Source organism: Oncorhynchus nerka, linkage group LG9a, assembly GCF_034236695.1.
Source record: "Oncorhynchus nerka isolate Pitt River linkage group LG9a, Oner_Uvic_2.0, whole genome shotgun sequence".
Lineage (NCBI taxonomy): Eukaryota > Metazoa > Chordata > Actinopteri > Salmoniformes > Salmonidae > Oncorhynchus > Oncorhynchus nerka.
In genome coordinates, this window is record NC_088404.1 from 25,410,506 (window position 1) to 25,429,043 (window position 18,538).

At 43.6% G+C, this 18,538-nt stretch overlaps 1 protein-coding gene across 3 annotated transcripts in view; it reads right to left on the minus strand.

The window, feature by feature from the left end:
- Positions 1-1,871: 1,871 nt before the first annotated feature.
- Positions 1,872-18,538, minus strand: part of si:dkey-103i16.6 (uncharacterized protein LOC557125 homolog) — a 28,199-nt gene continuing 11,532 nt past the window's right edge. For 2 of the 3 annotated variants that reach the window (XM_029667749.2, XM_029667747.2), the window contains 7 exons: positions 5,346-5,577; positions 4,895-5,116; positions 4,553-4,785; positions 4,092-4,192; positions 3,672-3,833; positions 3,169-3,381; positions 1,872-2,989 (listed from right to left, as the gene is read on the minus strand). In XM_029667749.2, the coding sequence (XP_029523609.1) occupies positions 2,771-2,989; positions 3,169-3,381; positions 3,672-3,833; positions 4,092-4,192; positions 4,553-4,785; positions 4,895-5,116; positions 5,346-5,569 (1,374 nt within the window). In that variant the 5' untranslated portion in view covers positions 5,570-5,577 and the 3' untranslated portion in view covers positions 1,872-2,770. Of the gene's footprint in view, positions 2,990-3,168; positions 3,382-3,671; positions 3,834-4,091; positions 4,193-4,552; positions 4,786-4,894; positions 5,117-5,345; positions 5,578-9,283; positions 9,327-18,538 lie in introns of all 3 variants that reach the window. The other variant, XM_029667748.2, reaches the window with a different exon arrangement.

Below are 18,538 nucleotides of genomic sequence, written 5' to 3' on the forward strand. Positions count from 1 at the left end.
GCCACAATAGCATTAGTGAGGTCGGGCACTGGTGTTGGGCGATTAGGCCTGGCTTGCAGTCGGCGTTCTAATTCATCCTAAAGGTGTTTGATGGGATTAATGTCAGGGCTCTGAGCAGGCCAGTCGAGTTCTTCCACTCTGATCGACAAACCAGTATGGACCTCACTTTGTGCATTGTCATGCTGAAGCAGGAACGAGCCTGCCACAAAGTTGGTAGCACAGAATCATCTAGAATGTCATTTAAGATTTCCCTTCACTGGAACTAAGGGGCCAAGCCGAACCATAAAAGACAGCCACCAGACCAGTATTATTCAGCCACCAAACTTTAGTTGGCCCACCCTCCCTCGGGCAGGTAGCGTTCTCCTGGCTTCCGCCAAACCCAGATTGATCACTCCAGAGAGCGCGTTTTCACTGCTACAGAGTCCAATGGCGGTGAGCTTTACACCACTCCAGCCGACATTGCGCATGGTGATCGTAGGCTGCTCGGCCATGGAAACCCATTTCATGAAGCTCCCGACGACCAGTTCTTGTGCTGATGTTTCCAGAGGCAGTTTAACTCAGTTGTGAGTGTTGCAATAGAGGACAAAGGTGCTACAGTACTCGGCGGTCCCGTTCTGTGAGGTTGTGTGGCCTACCACTTAGCGGCTGAGCTGTTGTTGCTCCTAGATGTTTCCAATCCACAATAACAGCATTTACAGTTGACCGAGGTAGCTCTAGCAGGGCAGACATTTGACACTGACTTATTAGACTGGTGGCATCCTATGACAGTGCAGTGTTGAAAGTCATGGCTTTTCAGTAAGGCCATTCTACTGACAATGTTTGTCTATGGAGATTGCATGGCTCTGTGCTCGATTTTATACACCTGTCAGCAATGTGTGGCTTTAATCCACAAATTTGAAGGGGTGTTCTAAAAATGTGGGCACAATCAGAATGTGGAAAAGGACACCGGACCTTGGCACCAGGTGTAAACAGGGCTCATGAGGAAAGAGTGTTAAATTACATTATTACAGAGTGAGAATAACTCAGTTAATGAGAACAGAGATTTGAAAATGGTTTTCCTTAGTAAATGACCACTACTACCTGCTCACTCTAGCTAGAACATAATGAACTTGTAAAATAATACTGTAACTATACTCCCTGTCAGTTGTTACCTGACTACCCGAACTCCTTTCTGCTGCCAAACACTACGCCATGATCACAGACATTGTTTCTTCTCTACCAACTGGGAACTCAAATCGCTAACTTCCGAGTGAAAAACAGTTTGGGGAATACTTTTTTTTGAACGGTCATTCAACTTGGAAACTGGCATCTTTCTAGAGCTCAGACTTTCTGACCTGAAGAACACGGACATGATTCCCAGTTTTGAAAGCACCAAGAGTACTTCCAAGATGTTTTTAGGAGAGAACTTTTGATTGGTCCCAGAAACCGATTGGGTTGGGTCAGCGAGAGAACACACGTGGGTAAAGCAGAGGTTTGAAAATGTGTCATTGGCTATGCTACTCTGATTGGTTAGAGATGATCCAATCAATAACTTTTTGTACAATACCCCTAAAATGTTGTCACTACAAACAACTTCAATGATAGCAGTCTCAGACTAAAGTATTTAGCGGAAGAATTCATGTTGAGTCGTCAGGCAATGTCAGTTGTCCTCCGCACAAAAAAACAATGGAGCACACACACGATCACTTGGGTTCCCGTTTGGAAGGGGGAAAAAAATGTATATTTAATGTGGCTTTTATATATATAAAAATGTCAGGCCTCTTTCAAAGTTATTACATATGAACTATCCTGAATTGTATTTTATGTACCAATCACAGATATAGACATGAGATAAGACTTTGCATTTTTAGTGGAATACAACACAGAAGACAAAAGGCTAAGTTTAATTTATTATTAAATATGTATTTTTGTACAATTAATAACAATACAGTCCTGTCCAAAATAAATCTAACCAAAAGGAATACATGAAGTACACAGTTAAAACCACAAATATGAATTAAGGACAACCCTTATCCTGGCGTTGAAACTTCTGAACCTTTCATGAGGATGATGAAAAAAGGAAACTGCCCATTCATAAGTCAAAACATTTAAAAAAGGATCATTTTATCTTTTGTCCTGAAAATACAAGTGCTCAATGGTCTTTAATTCAAAATGTGAAGTGTTGAATCCCAGAGGGGTAATGCATAGACGGGTGTACAAGTGACCTGTGGAGAACAGTGCAATGAGTTTGTGCAAAATGGAATACTTGCATTAGGCCAACATTGACAGAGCATGGAACCTGTCACTCAGAGCAAACTCTGCATACGTTTCAAATGCGCACATACACAGATATTGGGTCCTTTGTTGAGGGGCAGAGACATTTATGAGTTTTGGAAGGAGCCCCCCACTCAGTGGCAGCGGTGTCTGAAAACACACACAGCGGGACACTGCAAACTCGGGAGGTCACGTCTCCCATGGTAATTTACCACTGTCCTCTACAAACTGGGCATAAGCCCAAGTTCCTGCCCTCCTCCCCCAAGCCTGAATACCCATTTACACCCCCCCCCACCCCATTTAGACAAACCCCCGAATCCTCACTTTGCCGGCCATTTCAAACAACGAAGAGGTTCACTTAAGTGCTGAAAATGTCAATTTGCATTGATTTGAAACATTCATACTATACACATGCACACGTCAGCAGACGCTGACACAAACTTTTACCAGTATTTCCTCGACCAATTGAAATGAGTGTATTTTTGGGGGGGGGGGGGGCCAGGGGATATGTTCAGTTTCATTTACTTGGGCTGGATGAAACTATGCTCTTGCTGTCTGACTCGGAGTCGCTCTCACTGCTGCCGTTAGTGGGGCCACGGGCCCCTGGCCTGGACTTAGGGGGCAACCTTCCTCGGGGCTCTGATGCCCCTCTCCTCCCCAGGCCAGTAGCTTTGGTCTGGGTAGGCCCTTCTCGGCCCCTTCCTGATGAAACATTGCTTACCAGAGTAGGGATGGTCTGCAGAGAAATGACGCAACCAGTTTTGTTCACAACACATAAAAATACTCATCTAAGCCCATGACAAACCAAGAGAGAGCAAGCTAGTTCAAACAGCCTATATTTTAAGCAGATGCCACTAGGAATAACAATGGCCTAAACTGAATATATATATATAGAAAGTGTTGCATTGTACATACCCCATTTTCCTGACTGGTCATCAGGTCTTGGATCTCGGAATGCCACCCTAGGAATTCACCAAACCTCCTGACCGTGTCCACCAGGTCCCCCAGCTCTATGTAGTCGCCCCTCCTCAGGGGCACCTTCTGAAAGGGACCCACTGCGTCCCGGTTCAGGAGCAGCCGCGGAACCGTGGACCTCACTGTGTTCACCAGGCTGGCAAAGGGCTCAATCTGGCAGAAACCACATGTGAGACAGTGAGTCAGATCCATAGAAAGAACGCTGATGTTATGACATTGGTTCACTATTTTGTGCTTATTTTCAAGTCTTATGGTGTTGTTTCATCACAACTGTTATTAAGTTTGTAATCTGGTTATGATCAGCTAAAATAAAAAGTGAATGAACACTTTTAGGAAACTGAACTCAAGTGACAAATAGTGTGGAGTAGTTGGCCGTGTGGTGCGGTACGGTTTCAGTAGCCAATATAACATTTCTGCAGCCGCTTAACAGTTTTGAGGTTCACCTGTAAAGACGTGCCCATGATGATGAGCAGGTCAGCTTTAGGGAAGTCTTTAGAATGCAGGAAGTACTTCTCAGGAAGGTCCTCTCCAAAGAACACTATGTCCGGTTTGACCGTGGCCTGGCAGAATGTACAGACCGGGACCTTGTCACTCATTATTGCAGTCTGGAAGAGACGGTCATCCAAGAGAAGTTGGTCAAAGATTTACCAGGACTACTTTAGGCTGTTTAGCTCCTGCATTTGAATGTCTTGAATATTCTTTAAAGCAAACCCTGATTCAAGTCCATATTCATCTGTGTTACAAACTGGTGGCTTATTATTGCCATCTCTTTGTGGGTTTTGTGAATTAAGTTATTTTCATTTCTGATATTTTGCTGACCACCTGTGATTGGCATGGGCTGGTGACCTTTTGTCCTGGTTTACCTTGGCCTCCTGGGCAGGGAATGGGGTGTAGCACAGGTGACAGGAAGCAGTCGCAAAACTTCCATGAGCCTCCACCAGCTTCTCGTCTGGGATGCCACTTACTGTTAAGGGGAGAGGATGAGTCAGTGTCAATAACATTCACTAACATGGATTGTGATGTCCTTTCTCACATCTTTAATGTAATTTGTTTGAGATGATACTGCCTGTTTAAGTTTCCCCTGCTCTGTCACAATGAAAGGCATGCTGAAATTCTGTGCTTTCTTTCTGTTTTCTACCACACATTTTATTGGAGGACGAGTAGACTTCAAATATAACTAATGTTTTAGTTTAGTTTAGTTTATTTTATTTTTACAGGGACAGTGCACATTAATCAACGTTTCAGTAAAAGTGCCCTTATAATCTTAGACATGAGCAGATTCACTTTCCCAAAAGACCCACCCAGTCCCTCCCCCCACACCCACTCTTCTCCAGGCCGTCAATGTTCTGGGTGTACATGCGGAGCAGCAGGCCCTTGAGGTGCAGCATGTGGATGAAGTAGTGGATGTAGTTGGGTCGGTGGCTGCCTGGGTACAACTCCTTGGCCAGGGAGAAGAAGGGCCGAGGGTCGTTGGAGAAGTACTCGATGTTGAAGATGGCCTCCGGGTAGGGGATGTTGTACTTGGCCAAGTTGGCATACAGCCCTGTGCCCGGGGTCCTAGTGGGAGGGAGGATAGAAACACAAATTGGAGTGAGACAAAAACAAGAGCAAGAGAAAGTGAGCAAGTATACTCTAGAACCCATAGGACTTGCACCCACAACCCCACCTAAAGTCTGGGATACCGCTGGCCGTACTGATGCCTGCACCGGCCACCACCACCACGTTCTTACAGCGCCCCAGTTTCACCAGTCGAGCCACAGCAGCCAGGCCTCCCCGGGGAGAGGGATTCATTGCCGGCCCAGAGGGGGAGCTCTGTGTAGGCTTAGAGGCAGAGGACGACGGACCCGCCTGGATGGGGCCACTGCTGCCCTTAGACACCCTCCCTTTCCTGAAACAACACAAAGTTAGAAAATCATTATTCAATCTTATTGTCACATCTGTGACCCCACAGTCTCCAATCTTTTGATGTTATTAATTTTACAAAAGATATTTGCTGTGAAATGGAATAGAGAGCAGAATACATCTTCAATTCAGTTCTTCCCAAATGCAAGAAGTACAAGTATCCATCCAACTGGATAACTGAAAATATTCTTCATGACTGATGTAACTGGAATTACCGTGGTAGTGAGGTGTCCTGTCCACTCACGCTCATTTGACTGAGGTCCTGGGCCAGGGGTAGGGCTGAGTCTGTCTGCTTCCTCTGCTGGGTCCCATGTGGGCCAGGCCCAGAGTCCTGGGGCGGCTCTGTGTGCCAGGCCTGGGGGGTGGAGCTACGGGTCACCCTGGTGAGGGCAGGCCCCTGGGGGGACCTCTTGTCCCAGCTGGATCTGGCCTTGCTCATATTTCCACCTGCCAATGGAAATACAGGACCGTCCAAATGTCAGTCTCTTGACACTTCAGTCAGAAGCTAGCTCACATTTTCATCTGAAAATCAAAAAGTCTTTACCACTATGAGATGTGTTGGATGAAAAAGATTTGTTTGGAAATTAGGGGGGAAAAAATCTGAATTTAGGTGAAATATCATGCACTTGTTTGTTCAGCCACTTATTATTTGAAATGTTACATATTTCTTAATCCATTGATTCCTTTTTTTCTATTAAAGGGTTTCTTAAATGTTTATATTTTCTAAATTGTAACTATGAAATAATACATATGGAATCATGTAGTAACCAAAGAATAGTGTTAAACAAATAAAACTGTTATATTTAAGATTCTTCAAAGACTCTTTGTGCAAAGCTGCCTTGACAGCTTGCCATTCTCTAAACCAGAACCATGAGGTAGTCACCTGGAATGCATTTCAATTAACAGGTGTGCTTTGTTAAAAGTTAAAGTGTCACTTTGTAAGTTCTTCAAGTGCAGTCGCAAAAACCATCAAGCTCAGGCATCCCGGGTGGCGTAGTGGTCTAAGGCACTGCATCGCAGTGCTAGCTGTGCCACCAGAGACTCTGGGTTGGCGCCCAGGCTCTGTCGCAGCCGGCCGCGACCGGGGGTCCGTGGTCCGTGGGGCGACGCACAATTGACCTAGCATCGTCCGGGTTAGGGTGGGTTTGGCCGGTAGGGATATCCTTGTCTCATCGTGCACCAGCGACTCCTGTGGCGGGCCGGGAGCTAACCAAGGAAATGGTGTTTCCTCCGACACATTGGTGCGGCTGGCTTCCGAGTTGGAGGCGCGCTGTGTTAAGAAGCAGTGCGGCTTGGTTGGGTTGTGTTTCGGAGGACGCATGGCTTTCGACCTTCGTCTCTCCCGAGCCCGTACGGTAGTTGTAGCGATGAGACAAGATAGTAATTACTAACAATTGGATACCACGAAATTGGGGCGAAAAGGGGGTCAAATTGATTTAATAATAAAAAATAAAAAAACGTCAAGCTCTATGATGAAACTGGCTCTCATTAGGACCACCACAGGAAAGGAAGACCCAGAGTTATCGCTGCAGCAGAGGATAAATTCATTAGTGATAAGCCTCAGATTGCAGCCCAAATAAATGCTTCAGAGTTCAAGTAACAGAAACATCTCAACATCAACTGTTCAGAGGAGACTGTGTGAATCAGGCCTTCATGGTCAAATTGCTGCAAAGAAACCACTACTAAAGGAGACTAATAATAAGAAGAGACTTGCTTGGGCCAAGAAACACGAGCAACTGAGATTAGACCGGTGGAAATCTGTCCTTTGGTCTGAATTGACATTTTTGGATCCAACCTCCATGTCTTTGTGAGATGCAGAGTAGGTGAACGGATGTGGGGTGCTTTGCTGGTGACACTTTTCAGTGATTTATTTTGAATTCAAGGCACACTTAACAGCATTCTGCAGCAATACGCCATCCTATCTGGTTTGCGCTTAGTGGGACTATCATTTGTTTTTCAACAGGACAATTACCCAACACACCTTCAGGCTGTGTAAGGGCTATTTGACCAAGAAGGAGAGTGATGGAGTGCTACATCAGTTATGCCTGGCCTCCACAATCACCTGACCTCAACCCAATTGAGATGGTTTGGGATGAGTTGGACCGCAGAGTGAAGGAAAAGCAGCCAACAAGTACTGAGCATATGTGGGAACTCCTTCAAGACTGTTGGGAAAGCATTCCAGGTGAAGCTGGTTGAGAGAATGCCAAGAGTGTGCAAAGCTGTCATCAAGGCAAAGGGTGGCTACATTGAAGAATCTAAAATCTATTAAGATTTGTTTAACACTTTTTTGGTTACTACATGATTCCACGTGTCATTTCATAGTTTTGATGTCTTCACTATTATTCTACAATGTAGAAAATAGTAAAAAATAAAGAAAAACCCTTGAATGAGTAGGTGTGTTCAAACTTTTGACTGGTACTGTATAATAAACGACTTAATTGTTTTTAGCTCCAACAGGTTTCACACAGCTTTACACGCTCTGAACCCACTCCCTCTGAATTACTCTAGCTTTCTGACCCATATTTAAAAATCAGTTTCAACAGAATCATAGTGGCGCTCCTTTGTGCTCCCTCCCTTGGCCCAGTGAAAAGCTGAAATGTTTTAAAAACTGTCACCGCTCAAACAAAAGGTAATGGCTGTAATATATTTAGCACCCCCCTCTTCAGCGGCTATGCTAATACAGTCCACAGCTGTGGCAGCTTTCATGTTCTGAGAGAGAAGAGAGGGGCGAGTAGAGGTGGGGTGAGGGGGGGGGGGGGGGGGGGGGGGGGGGGGGTAAAAAGCGGGGTGGTGGACAGGGGTGAAAGAGAATCCTAGATTGACTGTGTGTCAACAAACCCAGATGGGAGAGAAAGGAGGATGCCCCTTCCAGGCCCCCTCAAACAGAGGAGAAAATGAGAGGGGGTGCAGAGAAATGATATGGAGGGAACGAAGGAGAAGAGAACAGAAAGGAGGGTGTGTGTGTGTCTTTTGCAAACCTTTTCTGGGCCTTCAAAGAACTTGCATGGGCAATGAGTGAGTGAGAGTGATCAGGGGAGAGAGAGAAAGAAAGAGAGGAGACAAAGGAGCTACTAGCCATAAAGCAGGGCCAGCGTCAGAGCATGGGGAGGAGATAAGACCAGGCTTTTCACTAGGGCTCCTTATCGGCCTCAGGAGGTGGTGACATGGGGGGTCTCAATGTAAGCAGTTCACATGACATTGATGCAATACACAACAAAGCTATAAGAACATTTAGGCTACTGACTGATGGAGGGGGGAGATGTTCTAAGTGTCTCTATGGTGGGTAGCTAGCATCGACATGGTAAAAGAAAACATATTGTAGCCAATCTACGGCTGGTGTTCTTGAAGAAAAGAAATAGGCCTACTCTTAAAGATATTGAACGGGACCTTAAGCACTTACAAATTCTTAACATGTTGTACAATTGGAATTGGTAACAGATTTTTTTTTCAGGATGTAAGATATCATACGAAATGGATGACATACAGAATTTTCAGTGACCCGTTTAGACTTGAGCGCCACTTTCAAAACTACTGGCTAAAATGATAAAACATCTGTAGCATAACTTTAACTCTAAGACAAACGTATCAAAAAGGAACAGCAACTTGACTTTCAAATCATTTTTTTAGCCAAGAAAACTATGAGCTCATTTTCTGGACATTTCATCTTTTTAACCACCAGACCAGTGGCATCTTGTCCTGAAAGGCTGAAGTCCCCACATCACCACTGCTTTCATGCATGTTCCTGCAGTTCTATTAAAAAGCTCAGGTGGGGGGGGGGGGAGTATTTAATCCCCCCAAAAAGACACTGCTGAGTAGGACCAATAAATCACTGCACTGGTTAAGGTCCCACACAGATGGTGCATGGTTACTGGCTAGTCCACTCAGTCCTGGCATGAGCCACAGTATAACAGTAGTCTTCAAGAGAGAGTTAATGCAGCAAGTAAGAAACAGCAATGAGAGTGTGTGTTCGGATGTTGTTTGCCCATTTTGTGCAAAGGGGCATTCCAGAGTCATAATGAAGGTGAAGGGCAGGCTTCTTTTAGGTGGAATGATTGGGGACAAATGAAGCAGTGGACTGAATGTTTCATTGGTCTTGTCCCACACATAGCAACCTTGTGAACAGAAAAATGGGTTAATTAGAACCATAACTCACCTCAACATGCCTGATAGCGGATCTAAACCCACATGATCCTGCTCTAGAAGAGGAACAGGATGAATAGGTAAGCGAATTTAGCAAGCAGAAAACATGTATAGATAGTGTGATCATATGAGCTTAATTCCTGAAAATGGTTAACTAGGCCTAACTTTCGTAACTATTTAATGGATAGCCTATCCATTCAATAGGTAGCCCTTTACACCCGCACCAGTATACAGGTTGAAAATGGCAGATCTGGGCACTGATAAGCACCCAAATAGAAACACAGTGGCTGAACAGTAACATGCTATAAATGAAGTCAGAGCTCAGGGTCTCGGTCACCGCGCTGTATGAGTTTTGACTAACAGACATTCTGAACTTGAGCACCTCGCACAGCAAGACGCTGCCGCCGCTTTGATGTCATACCAGCAAGCAAAACACCCCCCAAAATCTGTACTTCACATTTCCATATCATAAATCTCATGTCATATATAGTCTCAACTAGAGGTTGACTGATTAAATCGGCATGGCCGATTAATTAGGGCAAATTTCAAGTTTTCATAACAATCAGTAAATCTGCATTTGTGGATGCCGATTATGGTCGATTACATTGCAATCCACGAGGAGACTGCATGGCACGCGAGTGCAAAAAGGAGCCACGGTAAGATGCGAGCTAGCATTAAACTTATCTTATACAAAAAAACAATCCATCTTAACATAATCACTGGTTAATTACACATGGTTCATGATATTACTAGTTTAACTAGCCTGTCCTGCGTTGCATATAATTGATTTATAATCAAATCACAGACTACTTCGCCAAACAGGTGATGTTTTAACAAAAGCGCAATCGTTGCACTAATGTACCTAATATATACTTGTGTGTTGATTTTAAGAAAGGCATTGATGTACAGTTGTACATCAATGCCTTTCTTAAAATCAATACACAAGTATATATTTTTAAACCTGCATATTTAGTTAAACGAAATTCATGTTAGCAGGCAATATTAACTAGGAAATTGTAACACTTCTCTTGCGTTCTGTGCAAGCAGAGTCGGGGTATATGCAGCAGTTTGGGCCGCCTGGCTCGTTGCGAACTGTATGAAGACCATTTCTTCCTAACAAAGACAGTCATTTGCCAGAATTTTACATAATTATGACATAACATGTTCTGAGCAAGCAACTTAAACATGAGCTGTTTTTTTTACATGGCACATATTGCACTTTTATTTTCTTCTCATTTTTTAAACCAAATTGAACATGTTTCATTATTTATTTCAGAATAAATGGATTTAATTTATGTATTATATTAAGTTAAAATAAAAGTGTTAATTCAGTACTGTTGTAATTGTCCTTACTACAAATATATATATATTTCTTAAATTGTCCGATTAATCGGTATCGGCTTTTTTTGGTACTCCAGTAAATCGGTATTGGCGTTGAAAAATCATAATCGGTCGACCTCTAGCGTCAACGTTTATGATCACTATGTTTGATGTAGTTACAAGATGACATGGCGTTATACCCTGGGTTGTCCTGAACAATCAAGCATTTCGCCACACCTGCAATAACATCTGCTAAATATGTGTAGGTGAACAATAACATTTGATTTGAATTGCCTTGTGAAAGCCCAAGACTAAGATCGTATTTTATAATTTAGCGAGTCATGTTGGCAATAGAACATGCCTTCAAATGATGCCCACCTGACCCAGATTGTGATTTACAAGGGACTGTTTTTGGATTGTGTAAACAAAAGTAATTGTGGATGCAGGGTTGTGTTCCAAACCAAACAACTACAAGTGTGCTTGCTATAGTTCCACAACAACACAGCTAGGAAAGCACTTTATAGTTGAAGACTCTTCTTTGAGTCATAAAAGTACATTGAAATTACTTAGGAACTGTGCACACGAGGTGTGTGGCCACTTGGAAACACAAGTTACTCCTCTCACTCAAACCCTAGTCATTTGTTTGTCTTATGATGGACCTACCAAACATTGTCCAATAATATTATGTTACTGAATGTATCCAGAGTATTTTCAGATTTCGTTGTCATCAAATGTGGCAAAAACTACAATAAAATGTCAAATGCACATAAAATCAACAGTGTAATGCTTGGATTCAATCTTGTATCAGGTGAACTGTTGTGTCCTCACCTTTAATCATTTTCCAATAATATCGAAACGGTTCCCTTTTAATTGCTACCATGTTCATGCATGTTTCCATATTTCTTCTGTAAGAAACATTTCAATTTAGCCCCATCCATATAGGCCAATTCCCACCAGTGTAAGGGTTTAAGAAATGGTTGAATCTGAAGTTAAGTATGAATCAAATAAAACAAACTGTATGTCACATGTTCCGAATAGAACCTTACCGTGAAATGCTTACTTGAGAGCCCTTAACCAACAATCCAGAGTTAGAAAATATTAATAAAATGTTGCTAAATAAACTAAAGGAAAATAGTAACACAATAACAATAAGGCTAGATACAAGGGGTACCGGTACAGAGTCAATGTGCAGGTGTACGGGTTAGTTGAGGTAATATTTTCCACATTTTGTTATGCTACAGCCTTATTCTATTATGGATTAAATAAAAACATTTCCTCAATCTACACAGAATACCCCAGAAAGTTTTGCAACTTTATATTTAAAATAAAGTTGTATAAAGTTACAGAAGTATTCAAATCCTTTGCTATGAGACTCCAAATTGAGCTCAGGTGCATCCTGTTTCCATTGATCATCCTTGAGATGCTTCTAAAACTTGGAGTCCACCTGTGGTAAATTCAATTGACTAGATGTGCTTTGGAAAGGTACACACCTGTATGTATAAAGGTCCCACAGATGACAGTGCATGTCAGAGCAAAAACTAAGCCATGAGGTCGAAGGAATTGTCCGTAGAGCTTTGAGACAGGATTGTGTCGAGGCACAGATCTGGGGAAGGGTACCAAAACATTTCTGCAGCATTGAAGCTCCCAAGAACGCAGTGGCCTCCATCATTCTTAAATGGAAGAAGTTTGGAATCACCAACTCTTCCTAGAGCTGGCCGCCCGGCCAAACTGAGCAATCGGGGGAGAAGGGCCATGGTCAGGAAGGTGACCAAGAACCCAATGGTCACTCTGACAGAGCTCCAGATGTCCTCTGTGGAGATGAGAGAACCTTCCAGAAGGATAACCATCTCTGCAGCACTCCACTAATCAGGCCTTTATGGTAGAGTGACCAGACAGAAGTCACTCCTCAGTAAAAAAAGGCACTTGACAGCCCGCTTGGAGTTGACCAAAAGGCACCTAAAGGACTCTGACTATGAGAAACGAGATTCTCGGGTCTGATGAAACCAAGATTTAAAACTCTTTGGCCAGAATGCCAAGCGTCACATCTGGAAGAAACCTGGCACCACCCCTGTGGTGAAGCATGGTGGTGACAGCATCATGCTGTGGGGATGTTTTTCAGCGGCAGGGACTGGGAGACTATTCAGGATCGAGAGAAAGATGAACGGAACAAAGTACAGAGAGATCCTTGATAAAATCTTCTCCAGAGCCCTCACGGCTTTAGACTGGGAGTGAAGGTTCACCTTCCAACAGGACAATGACCCTAAGCACACAGCCAAGACAACGCAGGAGTGGTTTCGGGACAAGTCTCTGAATGTCCTTGAGTGGCCCAGCCAGAGCCCAGACTTGAACCCAATCTAACATCTCTGGAGAGACCTGAATATAGCTGTGCAGTGACGCTCCCTGTCCAACCGGAGAGAATCTGCAGAGAAGAATGGGAGAAAGTCCCCAAACACAGGTGTACCAAGCTTGTAGCGTCATACCCAAGAAGTCTCGAAGTTGAAATCGCTGCCAAAGGTGCTTCAACAAAGTACTGAGCAAAGGGTCTGCATACTGTAAACGTGATGTTTTAAAAATATATATACTTTTGCAAAAAACCTAAGAAACTTGTTTTTGATTTGTCATTATGGGGTATTGTGTGTAGATTGATGAGGAAAACAAACAATTGAACTCATTTTAGAATAAGGCTGTAACGTAACAAAATGTGGGAAAAGTCAACGGGTCTGAATACTTTCCGAATGCACTGTACAGGTAGGGGTAAAGTGACTATGCATAGATAAACAGAGAGTAGCATAAGCGTTTGTGTCATCAATATGTGTGCGTGTTGGAGTGTCAGTGTAGTATGTGTGACAGGGTGGTTAGAATCCAGTGAGTGTACATCAAGCCTGTGCAAGAGAGTCAGTGCAAAAAATAAGAATAAATACAAATAAAATACGGGGGTCAATGTAAATAGTCCTGGTAGCCATTTGATTCACTTTTCCGCAATCATGTGACTTGGGGCTAGAAGCTGTTAAAGAAGCTGTTTTGGTCCCAGACTTGGCTATCCGGTACTGCTTGCTGTGTGGTAGCAGACAGAAGAGTCTATGACTTGGGTGGCTGGAGTCTGACAATTTTTAGGATCTTCCTCCTATTTCTCCTCCCACTTCAACCTAATAAATGCTAAAGTAGAGCAGAAAACAACCGCTGCAGTGGAAGGGTAATGTCCAGCTGATATGTGCTCCAGAGGTCAGCTCCATTGTGAGTGAGGGGGGAGAAAGTTGTCTTGTGCTAAAGAGAGACTTAACAAGCCTGAACATGGGGGCTTAACTCCAAAGGGGAGGGCAAAAACCAACATGGTCGCCGGGGTTGGAGGAAACCATGGTGAGGGGGCTAGCAACGGTCTCTCAGTAATGGAATGAGCAGCCTGACAGGAGCTGTCGGTAGCTAGCTACTGGGGGAAATACACAGAGTTAAGTCAACAGAAGAGAGAGAGGGGGAATCTTCGTTCAGCGACTTGTGTTGACAAATGTATTGCAATTAGTTTACTATGGGCCTGACTGGCAGCACAAGTGCAGTTGGTGATGTCCAATTTACCATATTCAGTGGATGTAACCAAATATATAGCCCCAGTTTGGAAAATATATCAATACCCAGTGCAACAATATTTCTATAATAAATAAAAAATATTCTTAAACGCAATTATGCTACTTGATGCTGCTCTGATACCATGATTGTTCTTTAATGACAAATAAATCCCTGTATAAATGACAAAAGATTTAGAGAGGATTTGAGGATTTGAGAGCCCTCCCCTCGACATGGTCTTTGAGTTGGGGCAGCTCTCCCACCTCTGCCCAAACAAAAGCTCAGTCCCCGCAGTCCAAATCCTCTCCCCAGTGAACTGGCCCTGCCTCAGCGTTGGGATGGGGTGCAAGGACCACCAGGTGTGAGGTGGCCCCACGTATGGGGGTTACAGTAATCTAATTAGAGCTGTCCCTCAACTCTGCTCACCACCCTTACCCTGCCTCACCCCTCCAAAACAGCGCAGCTCTATAATCATTTTACAAGTCAGAGAGAGACCAACATCTCCTGTAGATCCATCCAGAATCCCACCACACACACACACCTCAACATAGCCTTCAACCGCTACTCTGCAAGAGGTTCCAAGTGAAAAATTAGGCTTATGTGGAAAAAGAAGTGGCACACTAACTAGTACCAATGCTGGAGCTGAACACTGTGTTCTACCATGGACCGTTTGAAGCTGATGTGTCTTTAATAACCTCAAGGCTACAGTTGCTGAGAGAGTGAGCAATGCAAAATCCTGGTGGGTTTTAACAGCTACTCAGCCTGATACACAATCTGAGACAAAGAGACAGGCAGTAAAACTTTTAACTTAAAAGCATTAACCCTCTGCTTGCTGCCAAACTCTACTTTTCCCCTTGGTCCACCTGTCGATCAATGCTGCCCCTCAATGGCAAGGATTGGAATTGACAGGCAGCTCAGTCACCATGGCGACCTCTTGAAGACTTCTGAAGAGGCAAAAGTGTCTGTTCTTTCCCCCCACCCATGCACTAATGACATTTCACTTAGTGTTGCATCTTTGTTGGATTCTCAATTGGCACAAAGCAACTAATTTGTGTTGGGTATATATTGTTTGCTCAAAGAGAGAGCAAGTGAGAGAGAGAGACGACGACGGGGGGGGGGTTGAGCCTTGTTGCTTAGTAGAGTGATTTCCAAGTCAACACAAATGACTACAACTAATGACTCTTGTCCAGTTACTTTTTCTAATGAAGTACTGCCAGCAGAATTATTCAAAGCATGCATTTTCTTCCTCTCTGTAGTTAAATGACAGAAGAGAGCAGTAAAATGTAGGCAACACTCAAACCTTAATGAGATTGGACAGAGGAAATGGAGGTTCAAAGTGTACGATTAAGTAAGATTGTCATTGGTCATCTGTTTAGGCTCATCTCAATATGGTAAAATCTTTTTAAAAAATGCTCAAACTACTACATGAATTATTCAACCACCAAATCTAAATCTCACTAGCTACACGCCATAGGCTACTGGATACTACCAATGACTTAAATATACACTATTTTTTATTTAATTTAACTAGGCAAGTCGGTTAAGAACAAATTCTAAGAGGGTTTTATAAATAAAGTATCAACCAGTGGGTCTTGTGACGGGTATAAAGAGATGACCAGTTTACAGAGTAGTATAGAGTGCAGTGATGTGTCCTATAAGGAGCATTGGTGGAAATCTGATGGCCGAATGGTAAAGAACATCTAGCTGCTCGAGAGCACCATTACCTGCCGATCTATAAATTACGTCTCCATAGTCTAGCATGGATAGGATGGTCATCTGAATCAGGGTTAGTTTGGCAGCTGGGGTGAAAGAGGAGCGATTAGAGGAAATCAAATCTAGATGTAACCTTAGCCTGCAGCTTTGATATGTGCTGGAAGAAGGACAGTGTACTATTTTTCAAAAATATTTTTTTATTCAACCTTAAATTTAACTAGGCATGTCAGTTAAGAACAAATTTGTATTTACAATAACAGCCTACCTCAGCCAAACCCTAACCCGGACAATGGTGGGCCAATTGTGCACCACCCTATGGGACTCCCAATCACGGCCGGTTGTGATACAGCCTGGAATCAAACCAGGGTCTGTAGTGATGCTTCTTGCACTGAGATGCAGTGCCTTAGACCGCTGTGCCACTCGGGAGCCAGAATCCCACCATCTAGCCATACTCCCAAGTACTTGTATGAGGTGACTACCTCAAGCCCTAAACCCTCAGAGGTAGTAATCACACTGGTGGGGAGAGGGGCTTTCTTCTTAACAAACCACATAACCTTTGTTTTGGAGGTGTTCAGAACAAGGTTATGTGCAGAGAAAGCTTGTTGGATACTAAGAAAGCTTTGTTGTAGAGCATTTAACACAAGATGCGGCGAGGGGCCAGCTGAGTATAAGACTATCATCTGCATATAAATGGATGAGAGAGCTTCCTAACATGCTGACTGGACACGTCGCGTGCGTCGCAAATTAAATTTAGAGATCCATGTTATTCAATTATTGCGCGCACCAACGAGCATCTGCGAAGTCAAGGGCTAAAATAAAACTCCTATTTCTGACGAAGATCTCGCTGCAAGTCCTGCCTCTCCCATCTCCTCGTTGGTTTATGGAAGCAGATACCCACGTGCCATCTGCTCATTGGTTACCCCCACGTGGGTGGTTGAAAGACTAACTGTTTTGCCGGTTGTCGTGGTAATACTATGAAAGTGTAGATGCCGATCACCATAAATTCAAAGATGAAAAAGCCTGGAAGGAGGAGAGATGACTAGAAACGATTCGGTTGGCTGTTTTGTGTGTGGATTAATTGTCGGAGTAGAAGACCTTGTGCATTTCAGGTAAAATAACAACTCAATCTTTATATCCCAGCACAAATTAGCTAGCAACAGCAAGCTAGCTAAATAGGACAAATTAGCTAGCAAGTGCAAGCTAACGAGCTAAATTTCCATACATGTTTAATGCTTTTCGACCTGTGCCCAAAGGAATGTCATTGGTTCAGAGTTTGTTTTGATATTTTAAGCTGCGTGTCATGATCGCGTTTGGTGTAGGGGGACAAAACACATTTATGCACGATAGTGCACAATGGCGAAAGCGCGCAGACGGTTTGGGTTCCGTGTAATGCTTGAGCTATGTTGTTGATGTGAATTGAGAAGAGCATGGGACAGGATCGAGCCTTGGGGTACTCCTTTGGTGACAGGCAGTGGCTGAGACAGCAGAAGTTCTGACTTTATACACTACACTCTCAGAGGTAGTTAGCAAACCAGGCCAAAGACCCCTCAGAGACACCAATACTCCTTAGCCGGCCCACAAGAATGGAATGGTCTACAATATCAAAAGCTTTGGCCAAGTCAATAAAATAGCAACACAACATTGCTTAGAACCAAGGGCAATGGTGACATCACTGAGGACCTTTAAAGTTGCAGTGACACATCCATAACCTGAGCGGAAAACAGATTGCATACTACAGACGCCAAGAATGCCAGTCAGTTGATTATTGACAAGTTTTTCCAACACTTTTGATAAGCAGGGCAAAATAGAAATGGGCCTGTAACAGTTAGGATCAGCTTGATCTCCCCCTTTAAATAAAAGGACGCACTGTGGCTGCCTTCCAAGCAATGGGAACCTCCCCAGAGAGGAGAGACAGGTTAAAAAAGTCAGAGATAGGTTTAGCGATGACAGGGGCAGCAACCTTAAAGAAGAACGGATCAAGTTTTACGTGGGTCAAGTTTAAGGAGCTCCTTTAGCACTTCAGACTCAGTGACCACCTGCAGGGAGAAACTTTGTAGCCTGGCAGGGGAAAAATAGGGAGGAGCATCGGGGATAGTAACATTAGAAGGGGTGGGAGATGAGGAAATGTTGGACGGGCAAGGCAGAGTCAAATAGGAATGTTGACTTAATTATGTGGTGATTAAAGCTCAGCCATGTGCTCCTAGTCAGTAACAACCACATTGTCAACATTAAGGGACATGGGTAGCTGTGAGTAGGAGGGTTTATTCTCCAGGTCTTTAACCGTTTTCCAGAACTTCTTGGGGTTAGACCCACAGAGAGAGAACTGTCCTTAAAGTAACTAATTTTGACCTTCAGTATAGCCTGAGTGCACTTATTTCCAATTTGCCTGAACAAGTATGCATATGGCCTAGCGATTTGCCAAATGGAATTCTTGAGGTGGAGTAACTGCCCGATCCCGGTCGAACCAGGGACTGAACCGGTTTTTAATTATCATTTTCTTTATTGTAGCATATTTGTTAACAATACCACTGAAAATATCAAAAAAGAAGATCCAAGTGTCTTCAGAGGATCAAGCTGATTCTATACCAATTTCAAGAGGCCAGGTCATTAAAGTTTTTTAGCAAGCGTCTATGACAAATCAGGACAGGTTGTTTCACTGAGCATCCATTACGAACAC